Below are 16,467 nucleotides of genomic sequence, written 5' to 3' on the forward strand. Positions count from 1 at the left end.
TACACCAGCAACAGAGATAATTGCAGGGGTTAAAAGAAGCTATTTTAATTTATATATGCTCGAGTAATGACCGCATAAGACTGATGATTGGACATAGGGAAGGCACGCAACAAAACTAAGTTGCTAAAAAAGTTGACTGTTCACAGAGCATATTTAGAGAAGGTTGAATGGAAGGAAAAAGTGAGCAAGAAACAGGAATAACTCCAGTTGTCAAAAGAAGCATTTTTAGTGCATTTGTAATAGTCATAAATATTCTGGTTGGACAAAAGGAGAGTTTTTAAAAAATGGTTGTCCAATGAGCATATTCAGAGAAAGTTGAGAGGGAGGGAAAAAAGTGCACCAGCAACATCAGAGAGGATTGTCAAGCCAAATCCATTCACAAGGATTGAACTCAGACTGAAGTCAGCGCATTGATGGGCTACAAATGTACCAAAATTCCCCGTTCTTAAAGCGACAGCCTTTGTGCTTTGTTCATATTTAGTCACGTTTGCAGGTAAACATTCATGAAGCGGGACAGAAACCCGAGGTGTGTGTGTGTTACACTCACACGCGCGGCTGAATCTGACCACATTATCTGCAGCGTGCTGCTGCTCCCAGCTCAGCGCTACTGTACCTCTCCGCTGCAACCCACATAAAGAGACAGAGACGCCACCAGCATACCGAAGAAGGCAAGACAGACTTTGCTGTTTCCGTGGCAACCCCCGATGATCGGCTAATCTTGTACTCCCCTCCCGCGCGCAAAAACCCTCCTACCCACCCAATCTCCCCATCCATCAGCGCCTGGTTTATGATGCAAGAAAAACAGGGCTTTCCCCAGCATTGAGGTGCTCACATATACATTTCTATTACTAATAGGAAGGATGCTTTTCACACAAATCAAAAAGGTAATAATAAAAAAAACCACACACACATTCCTGTACCCTTGAGAGCAAGGACAACGGATGCACAAGTTCAGCAAACAGATGAAAATAAAACCAAAAACTTACCTGGATCTCATACAGATGAGCAATGTGGAACTGGACTGTAAAAGGAAGAAGAAGAAGAAACGGGTTAGGCAGAAGTTAATTGAACATTCCTCCCCCTATCAGCTAGTAATCCTCATTTATCTTCTAAAGTCTTTGGAAAGTAGTGCAGCGGCGTCGGGAGAACCTGCGAGGGGAGCGGATAGGTAGCCGTGATCCTGGCGGCACCTCTCTTTGTCTGGAGCGCTGCAGTGTCTGATCTAAGCTGCCTGAGTGACTTTCGGCAGATGGAGGGGAGAGAGGGAGTTGAGGAGAGAAAGTGGGGGAAGGTGGAGGGGGATGTGGGGAGAGATCGGGGCTGCCCTTGATATTTTCTGTCTGCGCGTGCGTGTGTGTGAGAAGAGGATGAGGAGGGGAGGACACGCCGAGGCAAACAGGAACGGGGTAAAAAAAAAAAAAATCTGGGAGAAAAGGGATGCTGCCGTTGTCAAGGTAACAGGTGCCAAGGTGGAGCTGCATTTTAAATCATGGTTTGACTTAAAAACTACAACACCTTACACAGAATATATGTAAATAAAAATCTTGGTGGCTTACTTTCAGCTTTGGACAAAGTGCAGGGGTTGGAGTCAATCAAAGCCAGCTGAAAATGCTGCAAAAAAAAACAAAAACAAAAAACAGAACCAAATGGTAGAAATTAGTCAAATTTTAATTAAACACACGCAGACCGTCCTGGTTTCTGCGTACCTTTAGGCTCGACTCGTAGTCTGTGTTGACTTTGAACATGAGGCCCAGGCGGAGGTGGATCTCCTTGGCCCGGGAGAATCCTGGATCGATGTACAGCACCTCCTGGAATGCTTTGATCGCCCTGCAGGAGGAACCAAGACGACATGAGGAGGTAGAGAGCGACAGATCGGGGAACAAAACGCTGCAGCGCATCCCGAAGGAGCGCCGTCTCGACCTGAATGCCAAGCGCGTTTCCTCGACAACGGCCTCCGATGCGGGCGTAAATTCTGACCATGCTAATACAACTTTCTCCCAAAAACATTTAGTAATTTAAACTACTCCCAGTCAAGTTTCTTGAAGTGTTCAGTTTGAATTATTATGATGCTAAAGTATTTATGAGGGGGAAGAAAGCATGCAAGAAACATCTGACACGAGATCAATTTTTGTACTTGCTCAAAGAGGAAACTGTTTATTTGAAACAGATTTAATGCCCTTAATGCAAAATTCTATATTTATTAATAGTAAATTTTGCTGCGTTTATCCGACCAGGAAGGCTGTTGCAGAAATGCGACAAACAGATCGGACTCACCACTGAAAGGCGTTATAGTGGAAGTAGACCATTCCCAGGCCATACAGAAACGCAGCATTCTAGATAAGAGGGAGAGATGATTTGAAATTAAAACACACGACTTTACCACTTCATTTCTACTCAAATAAAAAAATTAAAAGAAAAAGAAACGAGGTTAAAAATGGTGTGGAAAACTACAGATGACAAGGCTTTGTCATTTGTAGCTAAACACCAAAACTGTTCCACTTTGAGGTTACCTGCTAACATTTACTACTTGCTACAGCAAACAAAAACAAAATAAAGAGGTTAATTCATTACTAGCATTTAGTAAACCGCAGAAGTTCACAGCCAGGTGCTCAGAATGACTGACATGAAACCTGAAACCGCATCTCACGCTGACATCTAACCCAAATGAGACCAGAAAGGTTTCCTGTGAAGGAGCGAGCGCAAGCGTGGGCGGTGAGGCGGCTTGGATGCGTGTGTGTGAAAATAAGTGTTTTAAAAAAAAAAAAAAAACAAACAAAAAAAAAAAATAAAAACACAAAGCCTTACCTTCCAGTAGTCTGATTGTAAACTGTAGTACCTCTGGTATGCTGATAATGCTGGAATGAACAGAGAAATGTGTGAGAAATTTGAAAACACAAAAATATTAATAATGAAAAAAAGGCCTATTTGCTAGACCCTGCATTTTTTCCTTCCACTCAACTTTCAATTAAAATGCTTATAAAGACTAAAACAATGCTAGATTCTTCCCCAACGACTTTTTGTGGCCAACTGATATAGCAAAACATTTGGGTTAAAACCCCATTTTTGTTTGCTTTATGTGTATTTATTAGCAGAAAGTCAATCATCACATTTTCTCAAAATAGAAGTTAAAGATGTATTAGCCAGTATGTAATCCATTCATACAATACAAAAGTTTCACTATTTGAACTGAGTTAGTGAGAATAAAAGGATATTTCTAGTCACTGAAAGGAAGGCTCACCTTTTGGATAATCCTCCAAGAGGAGGTTGAAGTGGCCAAGCTGGCAGAAGACCTCAGGCTCCACTTTCCCCTCGGCTTTCAGGATGAGCGAGTCGTAGCAGCGGACAGCCTGGGAACACCAGGAATAAACACACGTTAAACCTTCCTGTTGTAATTTTAGCTAGTAGCTATTATGCTGGTTTCCAATAGCATAATGCTTATAAAACACATACTTTTCACTAAAAACAAAGACTTCTGAGTGCTTTCTGATCACACAAAAAGTCACCAACTCCATTACCAACAGAATTAACTGATGCACAGTGGTTAAGAACGAGAGATAAATGAATGTTTTTTTAAATAGAGAAAGGTTGGGATGAAATGGTGAAAATGTCAAAAAGTTAAACTGAAGTTTGAATTTAAAATTAACAGGCTGGAATTATGAGTGAAGTTGATGTTTGGTTTATGTGTGGGAGTAGAAAACGTTGCTAACATTAGGGAAGTTGTGTAACAGAGAGGAAGTGAACGGAACTTCACTTGATAAATAAAACAGACTAAAACCTCTGTTCTGTTGCAAATTATTTAAACAGCAAGATTTTCTTTTATGCTGTTGTTGTCTTGGTTTAATGTAGAATACATTTATATTTTTCAGGATTGACCATTTCAGAAACTTTATTTTCTTGCTTTTATTTAATAAATACTCCGTTTCTTTAATAGTAGAGCACAATATGGAAGCTGCTCAACATACTTAATCAAAAAACATTATTGGAACATGCACAATAATGTTGTGCCTCTCTAAAATTAGCCCACCGCCCCAAAAAAATATATAATTGTTGTTTATACCTGCAACTTTCAGACTTAACTGATAAAATCTCCTTATGTTGGGGTACAAAAAATATATATATATAATTATAGCTAAATCTGCGTTACAACAGAAATCACGTAAAATTGACTTCCAGCTGGGATTATAGCTGAACATTAAATAATCTAGTTTACTCAAATAAATCACGTAAAAGCATAATTTTTTAAAAACCCAAACAGACAATTGCTCTGTGATTCAATCGAAGCCTGACGTCTTATTTTTAACAAAATGTGAAGAAAAATAAAGTACAGGTGAGAGAAGGTCCAACTTAAAAGAAAAAGAAAAAAAAAGTCATTTGTAAGGAAGGTGATAATATGTGATGTTTTGCAGGGATAGTCTAGGTAAGCCATTAGGCTTTGAATGGAAACAACCTTGGGACAACTCACACAGATGGATGATTGCTTGACTTTACAAAATAAAACGCTGCTACTTCTGACAGAAGCTTATGTAACCAAACACATTCAGTTTGAATGGAGGCATCAGACGTAGAAAGAATATAAAGAAAATAATAATAAAATAAAGGAGTGCTGGATAAAAGGTGCGTGAATCTGAAATATGGTTCTTGCTGGCAGTAGACATAAACCGGTCTGACTTTTCACATCTGATTCCGATTCTTGGTTTCATCTGGATTCCAGTGATACGTTTTCAACTATTGTTATGAATATTATGCGAGAACAAACACAAGCCAGACAATATTTTTATGTTTTCTCGCACTTTGACTTGGAGATTGGAGCTACAAAACATGACTTAACAATGCAACAGCAACACTCTTGTAGAGTATTGCAAAGACAATATTGAGTAAGCCACAATTCCCTGACACTTAACTTTACCACAGATTTTCCTTCCACCCAACCTTCCATTGATATGCCAGAATCCAGCACTCTGAATTGCCAACTTCCTTAGGAATTATTTTTGTAGGTTGTCAGTGACTTCTGGACAAGTAAACAACTCTTTCTGAAGATGGTTTTTTAGTGCAGTAAGAGCAGACGTTGCAGAGAGAAAAAAACCCAAAACAAAACACTTGAGATATCTTTAATATGTCCCGTTCATAATCATATAACTGATCCAGTTCTTCCCAGTACCAAGATGGGAAATTATAACATATGAAAACCCAGACATTTTCTTCCAAAAAAAACAACTAAGAAACAAAAACAAATTGTCTCACAACTTACAGTTTAGCTATTAGTTACTGTGAGTTGGCGTCAGTGCCAGATAGTCACTAGTGATAGTGACCTAGTTCTGTCTGCAGCACTGAACCCAGTCTTATCTGCACACAGTGCAGAGGCCCGACCACTGCAAAGCACCAGACAGGGCTGTCAAAAACTGAAACACTGAGTGGGAGTGGAGTCATAAAAAAAAAAAGTATTACAATAAGGTCAAGTGGTGAGTGTTTCTGTTCATCTACAGACTGGGTTTGGTTTAACACAAATGGACAACGTGGTTTAATTGCTTTCATTTTAAAAAAACAGAAAGGTGACAACTGTTCCCACAAACCATTAGAAACGTTTACAATAAATAGTTTCTTTTACATTTTTTCCTCAATGGAATTTGAAAGAAAAAAAAAAAAAGTGCTGCAGGTTTTTTTTAAACAGCAATTTTAAATCCAACAATCTAATCTTCCCAGCAGTGAAAACTGATCCTACAGTAATGAAAATGACATAAAAAAAAGAAGTAGGGACATATCCGTACATTGTCCATTTAACAATTTTAAACCTAAAAATGTCTGTAAAAAGCCCTTTTGATTCAGCATCCAAATGAATACAGCATTGTTTTAAAAGCTTACTAAGGCGCTGAAATCAACATCCGCCGTCCAACTTTAAAAAGCAAACAACATACGCAAACCAAAGAGCTTTCAGGACCGTTTCTCGTTTAGCTATTGTGACGATGGGGGATTAAAGGTGGACTGAACCAAAGCTGTATATCAGTGTTTTTAAACAGAAAAATGGTTTGTAGATCACTCTGTATGAAACATAATCACTCATCTGAAATGGAGGCGAGCTGAATGTAAACATTATATGGAGAAAAGTAGGCTAAAGTGCAAACCAAGCTTCCTGTAGTATTCAAACAGCCCTAAAAACCATCGCAGTGATTATAGTAGCAGATGTGTGACCACATCGGTACTATGTAGACGCAGGTGTGCTTCAATGGTGCATTCAAGAACAACTTGCGTTCAAAAATGACACCGACTACTTAGGCGTTTTAAATTTTGTACAGCGGTTTTAATAAGCAATAATAATAAAAAAAAAATCTCTGATTAAATCTCTAATCAATTCTGTATGGCTCACTTTCTGGAATGCTCCAAAATGTAAATAAAAGTCACACGCCTGTCAGAAAATATTAACATTCACTGTTCACGGTCGAGTAGAGTAAATATATACTTGGAAATGTGTCCAAAATAAAGCAAAATGTGATTTTTAAAACTGGTTTTTGAGCATTGTTACGCTCAAAGACAGAAAGGAAAGAAAGAACGCAACGAAGGAGATAGGGAAGGAAAGACACCAAGAAGAGAGATAGGAGTCAAGGGAAGACACAAACAGGAAGAACAGAGTCAAAGAGGAAAGAGCAATTTTTAGACAGTGAGGCAGGTCAAGTCTTGCAATACACATACTTATCCAGAACCAGAAAATACTCAAATTCTCTCCGCATTTTAACCAGACTACATTATTTTAATGCGTTTTCTTCAATCAAATTGGAGTAATTATAACGAACTGCGTTGTTATAATTATTCTCAAAGATCAATTTTGCTTGTTTTGGGCTTACTCCACATTAGCTGCCTCTTTTCTCTCGCGAGAATTGCCACACTGGTACGGCACACTTGTCCCTTTTGCTGCTTCTGTGCAGATAGAGGTAAAGGAGCGGTTCCACTTCCTAGTAGGCATCCCACACCACCTAGCGAGCGGATTCATTGAAGGTCTCCCCACATTATCACTTGTCAACAGCTCCACCTTTTTTTGGACAAACTTATCATACAGTCACAAAGCCTGAGGAGTTCGTACTCGCCAGTGCGTTGTTGTATTGAGCTACGTACAGGTAGACTGGTGAAATCTCATGCATGAACTGTAAACAAAGGACCCTGACACCATCTTGGTCGACGAGTGGGACACGCATTCACAGTGCGCCAAGACCGGGGAGAAAACCCAACATACCGCTAGGCAGCACGTAAACAGCTCGGAGCTAAGCGTTTACATAAAATTTGTTGTAAAGCTATCGGTGTCGTTCCGCCATCTTGGACAGGCAACCAGCCATTAACGTCACTTGAAACGGCCGTCAGATGGTTCCTACTTACTTCACGCAACCACTCATCCAAACTCAGTTTATAATACAAATGAATGTATTTATCCCATCAACTGCAAGCTAAACAAAAATCCCGACGGAAGTGCTCCGACACGAGCTAATCACAACTAAACAACGTCAATTGCTGTGGTTATATTATTCCTATAATAGTTTATTTAGGTACTATTAGAGGGAGGCATCTACGGCATGCAGCTAAAAAAAACTGACATTTACTTCTCATTCAAGTTAAAGGCTTGCATGACTGAAAACCATAACTACGCTGTGCACAAGTGCACACAGATAAGCTCCTTGGAAGGGCGGTTGCCTCAAACTAACATATGCTAACGCTAACTAGCAGTGTAAATCGGAAGAACGAATGCTCTTGCTGGTAACGCAACCCAGCCAGTAGTCACAACATGTACCTGCAGGTGCAGAGTCGCTCATCTTATGTGAGCAGCTGAGCTAACTGGCTAAAAAAGGGGCTGCGGCTAACTGGCCTTGGTTTCTCTACAGAGTGGGCCACTTGTATTCGGCCCAGCCCGCTAAATTAGGAGTGAATTTTAAAGCCCTGCACTGTGGTTTGTATTCTTAAACCAGTTCTGTGAATATGAACGCAGCTTCGTAATGCAATGCATCCAGTTAGGCGAGCTACCTTCATCAACAGGGCCTTCGTTCTGGCGCCATCTTCATGAAGCTTCTGAAATCCAAACAGTGAGCTGCAAAGCAAGAAGACAACATAGGCGGCTCAGTATCACTTGCAGGGCGGTTCGTGGACATTTAAAACACGAAATGGAGAAAAGCGATTAATTGTGCGTGTCTGAGCATTAATGCGAGTGCGCGGAGTTGATATTCCCGACCTGTCGATCCCGGCCAGAGTCTCCCTCTCCTGGGCTGTCAGTGTCGGAAAGTCCTCCTCTGTTTCACTCGCTTTTCCCGCCGCCATTTTCTTTCCCTCATCACCAGCAGAAGAAGCCGAGCCGAGACTCCGAGCAGCAGCGCAGGCAGCGGCGGCGACGGAGACGCCGCACGACTGCATGGGACGAACGCAGTGCTCCGCCGAGTCAAAGGAAGGAAGCCGAAGACAACAAAATGATCAAAAACTTTTCCCCAGGATGATAAGATGCTGTTCGGTGTAGTAAATCCTGTCGGGGGGGCACAAAAGCGCTCTCCGGGTATCTCCTCACATTTTTCATCACAAAGTAATATTATCCCGTTGTTGCGATGCACGTAACTGAGTGCAGTATCCGAAATGTGGGTATTTCACCATAAAATGTGTTTCGGCCGCGAAGATAAAGTTGTTATAATTGTGAAACCCAAGCGGACCCACGCGCCGTTCTAGCCCCGCCCTTTCTTCCCATTTCATCCAATAGTAGCGCCCATTTCCTACCATATGACTTCTCTGCTATACCATTTTTTTATGGTTTAATGTAAATTTGTCCCTGAAAATCGCAAATTATTAATATCACTACGATAGACAGATAGATAGATAGATCCTAACCCTCACAATTTGTCCCTTAAGTTTTAGCATCATCACAACAAATAAACCACTTTATTATTATTGTATATATATACGTACATATGCATATTATATCACACATTATTATTACTATTACATTAACAGTACACTTCTTTAATCATTGTTTTTCATCAGTTAGAAAATGTGATTCTACATTTTTGTATTCTTGTATTTAAAAAAAAATAGTAATAACTATTTATTATTTCATTCATAAAGTTCAGTACAGTGAAAGAAGGAATGCAATTTGCAAATAATTTCCTAAACCACTGAACGTAAATAAATGAAATGACAGCTTTTTTACCGCGTGACGTAGGAAGTCGTCATGCTGTGGGCGTGGCTTAGAATTGTCAACATCCCGGTGACATAACTAGTATCTCCAAAATGGCGACGGGGGACCACAGAGAAGGTTAGCAACTGTTCTTGTTGCGATTAAATGATTTTTTTTAATTTTTTTTTTATTCTTTTTCTATAAAAACCTAGTGTTGGAAATGAAATATATCTTTCAAACACAGTGAAAACAAACCCGTATCACACCGGGAGCTATTCGCTATATACCTAGCTAATATTAGCTACTCCCAATGAAAAAAAAGAAACGTATGAACCGAGCACTTGAGCTTAGGGTCAGAAACAGCCTAAAATATACATTTCATGTGGTTAACAACACAGCAGGACAGGACGACCCAGAGAGCGAAGACGAGGTCTACGAGGTGGTGGACCTCACAGAGTACGCCCGGAGGCACCAGTGGTGGAGCCGGGTGTTTGGGAACAACTCCGGGCCGATTGCTGAGAAATATTCCGTGGCCACCCAGATCATGATGGGAGGGGTGACTGGCTGGTAAGGACATTGTGGATCGACTAAAACAGAATCTCTATGCAGTTATTTCCCATCAATTAAACGATTATGTCGACGATAATATCAGTTTAAATGTTCTGGATTACATGCAATGCCTTGCAAAAGTTGTTCTACCAATTGAAAATATTCATATTTATCCATATTATAACAAAACAAAAAAAACAATCGAAGTATATGTATATATCAATTTCATGTGATAGACGAAGAAAGTTAGATGCAATCTTAAATTTGAAGAAAAAAAGAAGCGTAGTTTTTCTGTATTTAAAACCAGCTCCTGTTATTCTGTTACATGTCAATAAAATACAATTTGTACTGAACAGAAAGTTTGAGTTGCTTTATGTTGGTCTATTACATCAAGTCCTAATAAAATCTAGTCAAATTTAGTAACATGACAGAATATGGAGACTAAGAAAAATGACTGCTTCTGCAAAGGGCTGTATTTTGGCTTTTTTGGTTTGAGAACCAATCCTCCTTATCTTATCAACCTGTCCAGGTGTGCTGGCTATGTTTTCCAAAGAGTCGGGAAGATAGCGGCGACTGCCATTGGTGGAGGATTCCTTCTTTTACAGGTAAAGGCCTGGAAGCAATGAGTTTATGCTGCCCTAAAATAAAAAACAAAAACGTTGCGGCCTCCTTTGGAATACTTAAATGAAAAGCGAAGAGGCCAGCTGCACAGCATGCTGCTCGACTGCTTAACAGCAGAAAGAGTAGCTTTGTGTGTGCTGGCTCTGGGTGGACATGAGCCATCTGGGTGCATACACAGAATTGCATTCATATCGGTTCTTTTTTTCTGTCCGTTGAAGCAATCTCTGTTATATTTCACATTGAGATCAACATGTGGTTATGATTTATTCCTCCTGCAGATTGCTAACCACAGTGGTTACGTGCAGGTGGACTGGAAAAAGGTGGAGAAGGACGTAAACAAAGCAAAAAAGCACCTGAAGAAGAAGGCAAACAAAGCAGCCCCTGAAATAAACACATTCATTGAGGAGGTAAAGGTACCTGGAACAACACTTGCTCTTTTTTTAACCCCTTTTTTGTTTTAAATTTAATCTTGCTGATGTTATTTATCCTTTTCTAAGTTTATCATTAAAATAATTAAATGTGGTGTTGATCTGAAACAAAGCAGTGCCCTCTAGTGTTAGGTTAGAACAGCTACATCAAAAATGTGTCCTGATTCAGAAAGTTTTCTTTTTTTGCCTCATTCTCCTGCAGGCCACAGATTTTATAAAGAGGAACATCGTCCTGTCCAGCGGGTTTGTTGGTGGCTTCTTTTTGGGACTGGCATCCTAAAGCTGCAGCTCACACATTACCCTCCCACCTACTGTGAATCTCATCACTACATTTATCTCCATACTTTACCTCTTTGCCCCATGCGTCTCCTGATTTATCACATAATGAAGAGAGAGTAGGGGTTCTGTTAAATATGTAAGCATGATCTGTTGTGACAGTGGCACTCCTGCTCTATCCAAGTGTTTTCTTTTCTTTTAGATTCTGAAATTGACCGCTGCGGGTATCATTGTAAATATTTCAATTCTCATCAGAACTGTACATATTTCATACACTAGGAGTGGACAAACTCAACTAAAACCCAAGAATTTACTTTTTTATGTTGCTGAAATATTAGAAAAGTTAGTTTTCTCAAAAAAAATTGTGCATTTTCGCACCACACGGCATGATCAAAATGCTTTTTAAATGACTGGGTGGTCATCGGCTGAACTGTAATTATGACCAGGCTGTAGATCAAAAACAAAATGAAAGTGTCTGGTTACTCAAAAGCAGCAACTTTGACTCATAAGCCTCTTATTGTAGTGGTTGTGAGTCCCTTAGCGTCTGTGTAGGTATAACAGCGTTGTTACGTTATTTATAGCAGTCTAACTCTACTCTTAAGTTGCTTGAATTTTATTTTTGCCTTTTTTTGTATAAGTGCAATAAGCTATATCATTATTTGTTCTTGAAGATGTTGCTAAATCTTAAACTGGTGTTTTTTGCTGTTTGTTTTTATTTGACATGATTTTGATAACCCTGTTTGTGTTTTATTTGTGTCTTTTTGGAATAAATATGCTTGAATTTGTTGAAATTCACAGTTTTCTTAAAGTTTGCTCTTTGATCAGGACATTTACATATGCCTCTCACTAGAAAATATTTAATTAGTAGAAAGAAAAAAAACATGCTCATACATCATTTCAAAGTTCACCATCACACAACTATTAAGACCTATAGAAAATACATTGAAAAATCAAATACATGACTCCTCTTCAGAGAGAGTTCAGTTCTAATCACAAGTTAAACTCAGTATGAATGCGTTTCATTTTAGGTGTGTAAGCTATTTTAACGTAGCAAAAATGATTTTAGGGTGTTATTTTAGAACTTATGGACACACAAACAGATGGAGAAACAAATGGGAGGACGGATGGACAAGATGAAGTGATGACAAAAAAAACAAAACTGACTTAAACCTGAACACAAGAAATAAAGTTTGAAAATGTCAACTTTTTGCTACACTTTTTTCTAAACATGTCAAGATTATACATTTCACATTCTGTACAAAATGAAACAAAATAATTTTTGCTTTTATTCATGTCAAGTCACAAATAAAGTAAAATACTCACTGTATTTACAAAAAGGTGCGAAGCTGAGGGGTGTGTGCATTTGAAACACCAGTAAGGTTCAGCATCACTCGTTATAATTGTGAGCAAACTGAATTTCCCTGAAAGTGTGAGTCCAATAAAAAAAATAAAATAAAATAATGTCTGGTTTCACTTACGTTTGTATTAAAGCGGAAACTAAAAAACAAACCTATAGTCTGTTTTTTCTGATGGCTGCTCAGTGTCACAGCTAGATGGGCATTTTCAGGAGGGCACATTCGGTGAGCAGGCTGAAGATGCTGATTAGGTATCTGCTACTGGAAATCTGAAATAAAAGAAAACATTTGCTTCAAATACTGTAGCGCATGTACATTGCAAGTCAGGATGCCTGAAATTCAGCATCACCCCTAATTGGTCAATATAGTAGCGAAAAATACGTACTTAACATGTCAAAGCTTTTCCTATCATCAATTAAATAGAGGTACCGATATGAAATTTTCACAAGGTGTAAACAGTCAAGAAATCCAGAACAAATGCAAATTAAATTATGCGTAATAAAGGGAACAAATATTCCATTAATTAGATGAGAAATGGGAGAGAAAGCCAAAAAACCAGTTGAAATCTATCTTCTTTTTTTTTTTTTAGAGAAATCCTGCTTTCAACCACTGCACATATACACACTATGTCAATACAGTACCTTTATCTTGCCGTTGACTTTGGCTGATCCCAGTGCAGAGGACACTTGGTTCAGTTTCCCAGCTGAAAGGTCCACCCTGAAGTGTCTGTAAAAGTGGCTCATGAGTCCCTGCATGAACCTCGTCACCTCCGAGAAGTCGATACACACTTCATCCTCCGCCTCCCTGCTCTTCTCCGCTGAACTCTCCCTCGTGCTTCTCCACAGGTCCAGCACGTCGTCAGAGTCGACCGTGTAAGTCACCTGTAGCGGTGGCAAGACTGGGAGAGTCCAAATCATTTTCAAGTTCTGGATGTTGGTTTCCATGTGGCAGTTGGTCCATAAGGCAGCAAGCCACTGCAGAGTGGTTTGGTTGATGTCCAGAGGGCCAAAGCAGCAGTCAAAGGTCCTCTGTAACCAAGACTTAACCAAAGAAGACAGGTCCTCGGCCCCTTTGCTGCAAAACAGAGGTAGGCAGGTAAAATCCTTTGGAAGCGACTGAAGATATTCAGGGTTACCATTGATGCAGGACAACCACCCACTCCAAACCGTCTTCGGTGGATCTTCCTGCCTTGCAAACATTGGCTTTGACTGTACCTTTAAAAGAAAAAGGGAAAAGATGACAAAACGCAACCAAAAACGGCTGGAAAACCCTCCACGTCCGAGTCCCGTCACTACCTGGATGAGGACAGTCTCAGGGTCATCGCTCGTCTCTGCCAGCCCCTGCAGCACGGAGAAGGAGACTTTGAAGGTGTTCTGCAGCCCCCCCACCTCCACCGCCAGGCCCTGCTGCTTCTCTGCAGCAATGAACGCAGAGAGCTGCCGGGAATAGCTCTTCAGCTGGGTGTGTCTGAACTGGTAGAGAGGAGTGACGTACGACAGCTGCCACTCCGTTTTCACCAGCAACTCCAGGTGCTCTGGCTTCACTTTTTCCTTTGAAATCAATAAAGTATGGTCATCACTCCATGACTTTCGAAACAAACACAACCACCTATCAAAGTGAAAGCCAGGCGCCACTCACAGTGATGTTTTGGGACCTTGGAGCTTTCCTACTGGTGTTCATTCTTCGTGCGGTCAGCGCCGGCGTCAGGCCAAGCCCTGATGCGACGCCGAAGCAGGTGCGGATTGACCGCCGGTAGCTCTGACCTTTGCTCCTCCTCTTTACATCACCGCTGTGAGGAGTCCTCCCTGCACTGAAGAGCAAAAACAGATGCAGGACATTGCGTCTGTTTTTTTCTCAAAGAACATAGACTTTACAGACAGATATAACATCTCGCTAATTCACACTTTGGTTTGTAAGATGTTCTTTGTGCACACTTGAATTCTTATAATTACTTTGGAAGTCAACAAGCTTCTGGCTTAATTCTGACAACTGCTCTTGGCAGATTAGGTAGATCATACTGTGTGTGTGTGTGTGTGTGTGTGTGTGTGTGTGAGGGGGATCGGGGGGTAAGGCAAATAAAATGAATTTAATCAAAACAATTTACCAGCTAAATTTAAGGTCCATTCCACCCTCAGATTATGTCCAATTACTTTGCCTCTGAACAATTTGTCATTCCCAACTGATTAAAGGCCTAGTAGTATATTAACTACATTTGAATACATGCTTGCATTACTTTGCATTTATCCAAAATATATAATTTTAGTGATTATAACTGCCCTTTAACAGGAAATGTAAGTTTGATATAATGCCACAGCACAAAAATTTGAGTGTCTTTTTTACAGTGGATGTAATTTTATGGTTTAACTATATATTGACCCTATGTTATCTCGACTTTTGTAGAATTTGAGAAACCCACAATAAAAACCTATGCACAAAAAAGCGCATGTCGACTGCTAATAAAGCTATGACAACAATGAATAGATGAAAACGTCTGACAACCACTGTCTGTAGAAGTCATAGCTCTTCCACAGTCTTATCGGAAAACTGTGCTATAAATATTTGAAGAAGAAAAGTCGAAAACATCTCTGATTTTGCTCTCACATAAAATATTGTCGCCCAAAGCAAATGAAAGCGAGAATTAAGTGATGTGAAAACTCAATCTGTTATCGTACTCGGTTGGATTTAAATGATAAAGTCATCGGAGATTAATAAAAGACACCCAAAACATTCCAAAACACACCTCACGCAAAAATAATTCGTGAGCTATTAAGCTAGCTGGACGCCCCCTGTGCAAGGAGACCCACAGGGAAAGCTGTGAAAAACGACAGGTTTAATGTCGTTTAGTAAATTAGTTCCACCAGTTAAAAGTGCAGAGATTACTGAAAAACTGTACCTTTCGCGAGACCCCTCCATGCTCCGTTTACCGACCAAAGCTCAGAGGAAAATAACAAACAGTAACAAAAACTGGAAACTAGTCTTCTTCTTCTTCTTCTTTTTTTTTTATGGCGGTTGGCAAGCAACGTATTGACGTGCACCGGAAACTAATTTTGAACAATTCGCGGTCTTCTTCTTCTTCTTCGTCTTCCAGCATTCCAGCGGTTCACATTCAGGTTACCGGCGTATTACTGCCATCTACTGCTCAATCGATACCACTACGTTTGCAATGCCATTCAAAATCACGACTTCACCTTTAACTTCTTACATTGTCACATTAGGCTACAATAAAAGTAGGTAGAATAGAAGACCAGCAAGATGTGCTCAAGTAAGGGCAGCACTACTTCAACATATTTTTAAACTAAGTAAAAGTAAAAAAAAAGTGAGCCGTCCAAAAAGCTAAAACTGAAAAAAATGATAATAATAATAATTCTTGCATATAATGTGACGAAAATGTGAATATTTAGGCAATGAATCAGTCGGGCCCAACTTCACAGCTATAATTTATTCAAATAGTTGACCAAAAAGATCATCTGCTTCTTGCAAGAAAAACATTAAATGTTAGGGTGTAAGTATTTGTATTATTTTAAGTTTATTTTAATCTAGGGGCTCTCCATCTTTGCGCCTGTATGTGAATTGCCGTGTGTGCATATTTTATAGCTCCCTTTCACATGAAACCATGTTACCATAGAAACAGGGCTCTTTTCTTTTTTCCCCGTATGCCTGTTCTCATTTTTCAGCTTCTTTGCACTTTATTTTGATTTTCATCCATCTGCTTTGGCTGTACTTATTGTTTCTAGTCCCACATGTGCACTGTTCATGTGTCTGTGTATTTCTATGTTTTCTGACTGACTGAGCATTGAATGGAGGGATACTGAGCAGCAGATAGCATGATGACCACATCAACAGCCAATCAAATGGTTTGCACAAGCTGGTGGGTTCAACCAATGGAGGAAGCCTGGAGAGGATGTGTGAGGAGGGATGCAGCACTCCTCACACAAACTGCAGAACATACTCCAAATACACAGCACCATCTAGTGGCAAGCAATGTCCTTGTTCATTCCCATCTGTGTCCCTCAAAACGGTAAAGAGCGAGGCAAACCAATCTGTTTTGATGATCCCCAGTACTTTTAGAAAATATCCTGCGGACTTATGACACAAAAAATTTACT

General features: G+C 39.9%; 3 protein-coding genes across 12 annotated transcripts in view; 1 reads left to right on the top strand and 2 right to left on the bottom strand.

Annotated features, from left to right (window-relative positions):
* The window catches only part of LOC116715807 (histone demethylase UTY-like), a 22,307-nt gene extending 13,896 nt beyond the window's left edge, over positions 1-8,411 (bottom strand). For 2 of the 4 annotated variants that reach the window (XM_032556468.1, XM_032556467.1), the window contains exons 1-8: positions 8,207-8,411; positions 8,002-8,065; positions 3,239-3,347; positions 2,806-2,855; positions 2,275-2,333; positions 1,707-1,827; positions 1,557-1,611; positions 987-1,021 (exon numbers count right to left, since the gene is read on the bottom strand). In XM_032556468.1, the coding sequence (XP_032412359.1) occupies positions 987-1,021; positions 1,557-1,611; positions 1,707-1,827; positions 2,275-2,333; positions 2,806-2,855; positions 3,239-3,347; positions 8,002-8,065; positions 8,207-8,385 (672 nt within the window). In that variant the 5' untranslated portion in view covers positions 8,386-8,411. Of the gene's footprint in view, positions 1-547; positions 960-986; positions 1,022-1,149; positions 1,193-1,556; positions 1,612-1,706; positions 1,828-2,274; positions 2,334-2,805; positions 2,856-3,238; positions 3,348-8,001; positions 8,066-8,206 lie in introns of those variants that run through there. The other 2 variants (XM_032556470.1, XM_032556469.1) reach the window with 2 other exon arrangements.
* LOC116715809 (FUN14 domain-containing protein 1) lies at positions 8,405-12,184 on the top strand. Of its 7 annotated transcripts, none has more exons than XM_032556476.1 (5): positions 8,405-8,521; positions 9,532-9,700; positions 10,212-10,287; positions 10,582-10,716; positions 10,934-12,171. In XM_032556476.1, the coding sequence occupies exons 1-5, from the start codon at positions 8,470-8,472 to the stop codon at positions 11,009-11,011; spliced, it is 510 nt and encodes a 169-aa protein (XP_032412367.1). In that variant the 5' UTR covers positions 8,405-8,469; the 3' UTR covers positions 11,012-12,171. The 7 variants fall into 7 exon arrangements, with proteins under 7 accessions (XP_032412367.1, XP_032412369.1, XP_032412370.1 ...); XM_032556478.1 differs by lacking the exon at positions 8,405-8,521 and adding an exon at positions 9,073-9,271 and having other exon boundaries at positions 10,934-12,184; XM_032556479.1 differs by lacking the exon at positions 8,405-8,521 and adding an exon at positions 9,081-9,271 and having other exon boundaries at positions 10,582-10,710; positions 10,934-12,184.
* A 290-nt stretch (positions 12,185-12,474) lies between these two features.
* Positions 12,475-15,400, bottom strand: cenpl (centromere protein L). The gene is made up of 5 exons (XM_032556471.1): positions 15,256-15,400; positions 14,001-14,172; positions 13,658-13,912; positions 13,004-13,576; positions 12,475-12,631 (listed from the first exon to the last, which is right to left on the bottom strand). Exons 1-5 carry the CDS (start codon positions 15,273-15,275, stop codon positions 12,557-12,559), a joined length of 1,095 nt encoding a protein of 364 aa, XP_032412362.1. The 5' UTR covers positions 15,276-15,400; the 3' UTR covers positions 12,475-12,556.
* Positions 15,401-16,467: the final 1,067 nt, after the last annotated feature.

This window comes from Xiphophorus hellerii, chromosome 24 (genome assembly GCF_003331165.1).
Source record: "Xiphophorus hellerii strain 12219 chromosome 24, Xiphophorus_hellerii-4.1, whole genome shotgun sequence".
NCBI classification, from domain to species: domain Eukaryota; kingdom Metazoa; phylum Chordata; class Actinopteri; order Cyprinodontiformes; family Poeciliidae; genus Xiphophorus; species Xiphophorus hellerii.